Source organism: Oryzias melastigma, linkage group LG4 (genome assembly GCF_002922805.2).
Source record: "Oryzias melastigma strain HK-1 linkage group LG4, ASM292280v2, whole genome shotgun sequence".
NCBI classification, from domain to species: Eukaryota; Metazoa; Chordata; class Actinopteri; order Beloniformes; family Adrianichthyidae; genus Oryzias; species Oryzias melastigma.
Window position 1 is genome coordinate 23,162,105 of NC_050515.1, and position 5,814 is coordinate 23,167,918.

General features: G+C 37.9%; 1 protein-coding gene across 1 annotated transcript; it reads right to left on the reverse strand.

Annotated features, from left to right (window-relative positions):
* Positions 1-1,631: 1,631 nt before the first annotated feature.
* LOC112150750 (G-protein coupled receptor 4-like) lies at positions 1,632-4,778 on the reverse strand. The gene is made up of 3 exons (XM_024279218.1): positions 4,593-4,778; positions 2,280-2,467; positions 1,632-2,205 (listed from the first exon to the last, which is right to left on the reverse strand). Exons 1-3 carry the CDS (start codon positions 4,776-4,778, stop codon positions 1,632-1,634), a joined length of 948 nt encoding a protein of 315 aa, XP_024134986.1.
* Positions 4,779-5,814: the final 1,036 nt, after the last annotated feature.

The window sequence follows — 5,814 nt, forward strand, 5'->3', positions numbered from 1 at the left end:
TAACTGTATAATCAAACCATGTGAAAAAAATGCCTTCAACCTTCCTCTCACACCTTCCACCTCCTCAACTGTTGCAGATAATTATTTATCAATATATTGAGCAACAATATATTTATATTCTCAGTATATTAAAGTACTGCAATTATTGCCATTTATATAAATATACTGATCCATATATTGTGATTTATACTGCAATATATCTATATATACTGAAATATATATTGATTTACACCAAAATATGTCCTGCAAGATAATTCCTAATATACAAATATATACTAATGTGATGTGAAGTTGGGAAAACTTGTCATTGAAATATTCTGAAAAGGAAATAAAAAAAATTGACTAGAAGTTTTTCCTGTTTTGAGTGATGAAAGTAATCATAGTATTTACAGTAAACAACATTTAGGTGTCAAAAACTGACATAAATATTGAAGGAAGTTATTAATAATTCCATGTAGAATTTAATAAACTATACAAAATCAAACAATTAAAAAAATCATAAAAATATTATAAACAAGGTTGAAAAGATGAGTCTTGAGCTGTTTTTTTTTTCTTCAAACCAATCCTGAAATAAACGTTACGAATGTGGGTATAATGCATCAGCAGGACTCAGTTTGGTGTGTGGATAGTTTTCCAGTAGAGGGCGCTATAGCCCTAGATTTCTGATTTTGTGCTATGCCAAAGGCCTGGATGTGTGAGTCATTATGTCGACAGACTGGCGACCTTGGCCTTTGCCTCCTGACCCCATCAAGTTAAAAAGATGCAACACTTGTACACTTGTATGATAAGTGGGCTTTGCTGATTATTTGCCCAATAGTCACATTTTCAATTGGATTAATAAAAATGTTAGTTTAAATAAAAGTTTAGGCTTACTCTGCAAAGATATTTTTATTTAAAAAATAATAAATAAGTAAATGGCCACAATGACAGCAGCTGCAGGACTTTATTACACACATGTGGATTGGTGGATCCGCAAAAACATTTTCGATAGACAGGAACATACTTAAAATATTAAGAGACAGTCGTTTTAAGAGGAAAATGTTCTGACCAGACACTCTCTAGTAACCCTTGTGCTATCCTAGGTATGTTGACTTTGGGAGTGGGGTCATCTGGACCCCACAGACAGCGCACTAAACTTTTTTTCAATGATCTTTGATTTTCACTGGTGTCCTTCATGTACATTTGTCATAGGATGGCTTGGGTGATCTGGACCCCACAATAGAGCACAAGGCGTATACTGGTGCATCTATGAGAAGGTATAGATAGGAAAGTTAATTGCATAAATACTTAAGCTGTGTAATCTATAATGCTGCAACATTGGAATTTCCCCATTATGGGACAAATAAAACATTATCTTAATAAATATGTCTTCAAAAAACAAAAGCATCTTTACATCACCTCAAATTGAAATATATTTTCAGTGCAATTCAATTTTATTTATTTACTCTAATGTCACAAAGAAAATTTGCCTAATTGGGCTTCATGCCGGTAATTTTACAGATGCACAAAATTAGTCATAAAATATGAAAAAATAGCTTAAGACTAAACAGACTAAATAAATCTGGTCATATAAATAAATCTGGTTATCTCTGCTTTTTAATGAACATAAAACATGCAGTACTACACTTGAATTATACTTTTTCGGACCTTTTCTCTAGCTCCTCCCTCTCTGTCTGCATGGGACTGCCTGAGTTTTTGCTAACACTATGAACTGCCGACTGGCCCGTATCATTGCACTCAACTTTACAACACAGAGAGGCCAAAAGTTTATCTGCGATCCCCTTTCTCATGAAGACATACAGCATGAGGTCAGCCAAAGGACTGAAGTAAACCGGAGTTATGGTCACAATTTCAAATATGGGATCTTGTCTGAAGTTTTTGGCCAAGGAATAGATGACGCGTGGCAAAAACATCAGAGTGTAAATGAGAAAAACCAAGACTAGAATTGCAACGATTTGTCGTTTTTCCTCGGTGGGGACGCTGCGCGTTGCAGATAAGGCTTTGAGAGTCCCACACAGGAAGAAGATGAGCAGAGGGAAAGGAACGAGAAGAAAACACGCAACGGTGGTTTCCATATGATCACCACCATAAAAATACATAAGGAGGTTCAAAAGAGGAAGCATCCAGACCACAAAGCAGACAATCAAAGACGTCTTGATGCTTCGTCTGAATCTGTACCACAGCGGCCAGGCGACGACCAAGTACCTGCAGACAGACAGATTGGTGGTTATTTTAATAAACCAGTCCTGTGGAGGGGCTTAAAACGATAGAATAGTTACCTTTCCAATGAAATAACCACCATGAAGCAGATGCTAACTTCCACAGCAGTGGAGTGTATGATGCAGCGGAGAACATTGCAAATCTCCTTATTATTTATGGCTACTTTTATGATAAAGCAGCAGATCTGGATGAGATCAGCAATTAAAAGGTTGATGACATAAATTCCGGCAACATGATCTTTTTGCACCTGAAAGAAAGTAGAAAAAGAAAGAAGTGTAATTTGCATGAAAATAGATATTGACATAAACTCTATTGTTTTTTAAGAAAAAGACACATTTTGAGTTGGCATGTAAGTATAAAGACAGCTTTTAGTCTGTGTAAACTTTTCCTCTTTCAAGTGAAAGATAACCTGATTATCTTAATGGATCTAGTCGTCTAAAATGGATCAGAGAAGGGAACTTTCCTAGGCAACAAATACTATCTTGTACAAAAGGAATTTTTTTGTCTGCGATTCTAAGATTAGTCTTTTTTTTATTTATGTCCTCCATCATCTGAAAAATGCCGCAAGAACATGTTAAAAACACCAAAAACACAATTTTGTACCAGCGTGGATCTTTAAATCTAGTTGATCAGGCGTAACCTTCATCCTCTAAAAACTTTATTTATGCAACAGAATAAATAAACCTAAGTCCATCTAGCAGCTTAGTGTCTACTATATATAAACTATATTATTCAAGACATACACTATATTACCAAAAGTATTGGCTCACCTATCCAAATGATCAGAATCAAGTGTTCTAATCACTTGGCCTGGCCACAGTTGTATAAAATCAAGTATTCAGATATTCAGAATCTTTTTTCAAACATTAGTTAAAGAATGTTTCGCTCTCAGGAACTCAGTGAATTCCAGCGTAGAACAGTCATAAGATGCCACCCGTGCAACAAATCCAGTCGTGTAACATCCTAAATATTCCACAGTCAACTGTCTGCTCTATCCGAACAACATGGAAGAGTTTGGGAACAGCAGCTCAACCACCAAGTGATAAACCTGAATCTGACAAAGAGGGGTCAGTGGATGTCGAGGCGCAGAGTACAAAGAGGTCGCTGACTTTATGCACAATCGCTACTGAGCTCCAACCTTCATGTGACCTTCAGATCAGTCTACGTCCAGTTCACGGAGAGCTTCATGGAACGGGTTTCCATGGCCGAGCAGCTGCATCATCAAGTGCAATGCAGAGTGTGGATGCAGTGGTGTAAAGCACCCCGCACTGGACTCTAGATCAGTGGAGCCACCTTCTCTGGAGGGAGGAGTCACGCTTTCCATCTGGAAATCTGATGGACCCGTCTGGGTTTGGAGGTTGCAGGAGAACAGGATGTTTCAGACTGCATTGGTGGAGGAGGAATGATGGTGTGGGCTTGTTTTTCAGGCCCCTTAGTTCCAGTGAAAGGAACTTTGAATGCTTCAGGATACCAAAACATTTTGGACAATGGTCCCAACCTTGTGGGAACAGATTAGAGCATCCTCTTCCAACATGACTGTGACCAGTGTACAAAGCAAGATCCATAAAGACATGGAGGACAGAGTCTGATCTGGCCTGCACAGGGTTCTGACCTGAACCCCATAGAACACCTTTGGGATGATTTGGAGAGGAGACTGAGATCCAGACCTTCTCCACCAACAGAGTGTGACCTGACCAATGAGCTTTTGGAAGAATGGTCAGAAATTCCCACAGACACACTCCTCGACCTTGTGGTTCCCAGAAGAGTTGAAGCTGTAAAAGGTGGACCAACATCATATTGAACCCTATGGGTGAGGAATGGGATGGCATTTCAGTCAAGCCAGGTGAGCCAATACTTTTGGTAATATAGTGTATCTTAGGGTATTGTTCACAAGAAACGGAAGAATGGAGCATGAAATTGACAGGCAGATAAGTGCAATGGCTGCAATAACTGAATCAATCTGTTGAGGAGATGAACAAAAAGGCAAACCTTTTGATGTAGTGGGCGGAGCCTTTTAGACTTTACTAAAAGGATAAGATCCTGGATGCAAGGGACTCATAAAAGATTCCTACACAAGATAGCTGGGTGCTCCACTACACGCTCTGATCTTCCCTCACTTGTGAACAAGACCCCAAGATACTTTAACTCCTGAGGCAGGAGAGAGGGAAAACTACCTAAAAGACCCCTAAGTGCTCACACTTTATTTTGAAAACCAAAGTGTCATTAAAAGTTCTTCACGCTGTGCATTTTAGTGCTTCAATCTTCATAAATTAAATATTAAACTATTTTATCTCCAGAGCAAAGCACATAGCAACATTTACACTTCTTTAAATCTGTTTCTAACCAGAAAGCCAAACTAATGATCTACTTACCAGAGAGTACAGAGCGAAGATGGCCAGAAGAGTCAGAGGAAGACCAATGCAAGAAACTGACAGAGCCACCACGTAAAAGGTGAAAGCATCTTCCCCTTCATAGCAACCGTAGCTGCTTGTGCTGTTGGAGGACATGACGTTTGAGAGGTTCTCGGGTGATGTCTGGTCTTGACAGAAATTTCCCATTCTTCCTTCTGAAAATACCTGAAAGTGGTCTTCCAAAACAAAACAGAACTTAGAAAACACATTTTCAAAAAGTACCTTGAGTTAGCACATGCTGAATTCTTCAATAGTAAACTAAAATGTGACTATTGCTGAGTCTCTTTGTCAATGTTTTTTGTTCCTCACACAGTAAACTTAACTATTATCTGTCAAAGAATTTTGTAACTACGGTAGGGTGTTGTGCGACTTTAAGTATTTTCTTTTATTGTAATAAAAAAGACGTTTTACAAGCAAAGGAAACAAATATTTTATCACAAAATATGCAAAAATCTGGCATCGGTTGTGTGTGAAAACTGGATAGAGTAAATGTGAAGGAACCCAAAGAAAATTGACAAAATGAAGTCCATTTAGTTGCCCTTTTTTTTTTTTTTTTGCTGTATGGATGCCGCCAGACGACGTCGGTAAGCAGTCATTGATCCGACTCTGTCTATGGCAACTAGTGTCACCAATCAGGAGTAAGTTTGTTAGGAGTCTATGCTTTGATTAAGGCATCTGATTGGCCAGTTTATAACTTGAATAACTTGCAATACAGAAAACCTTAAGAAAAAAAAGCAAAAAAAAAAAAACAGGTATCCGAACAAGGTTATTCTGACCAACAGAATGACTAAGTAACAGCTGTTTATTTCTCTATAGAAATCTATGGGATTTTGTACTTCCTGTTTGGAATGCAAAAGGGGAGGGGTCACTCAGTCCAGTTCTCATGTACAGTCAATGGTGCCTGGTGACTGTTCTTTAAGCAAAAATATACTTGGATGATTTATTGTCTGTAGTCACAGCAGCATAAATATTCTTAGGACTTCCTGTTTTACAACTTCACACATGTTCACGTGATAACTGAGTGGTTTCAAGAATTACAGAGCAGAATAACTAGAATGATCTAAAACACTATTTAAATTTAGTTTTTTTTGTTTTTTTTGATTGACTTGTTTAAAAAATCATTATAAACTAACTGTTCATATCAGCAATATTAACCAATGGAAGGAAAACGGCCCCATATTTG

Excerpts from the sequence above, each read along its gene's own strand:
- LOC112150750 (XM_024279218.1), bottom strand. The coding sequence starts at position 4,778 with ATGGGAAATTTCTGTCAAGACCAGACATCACCCGAGAACCTCTCAAAC. Across the intron at positions 2,468-4,592 it reads TCTTCGCTCTGTACTCTCTG|GTGCAAAAAGATCATGTTGC; the intron begins GTAAGTAGATCA and ends ACTTTCTTTCAG. Across the intron at positions 2,206-2,279 it reads GTGGTTATTTCATTGGAAAG|GTACTTGGTCGTCGCCTGGC; the intron begins GTAACTATTCTA and ends GTCTGTCTGCAG.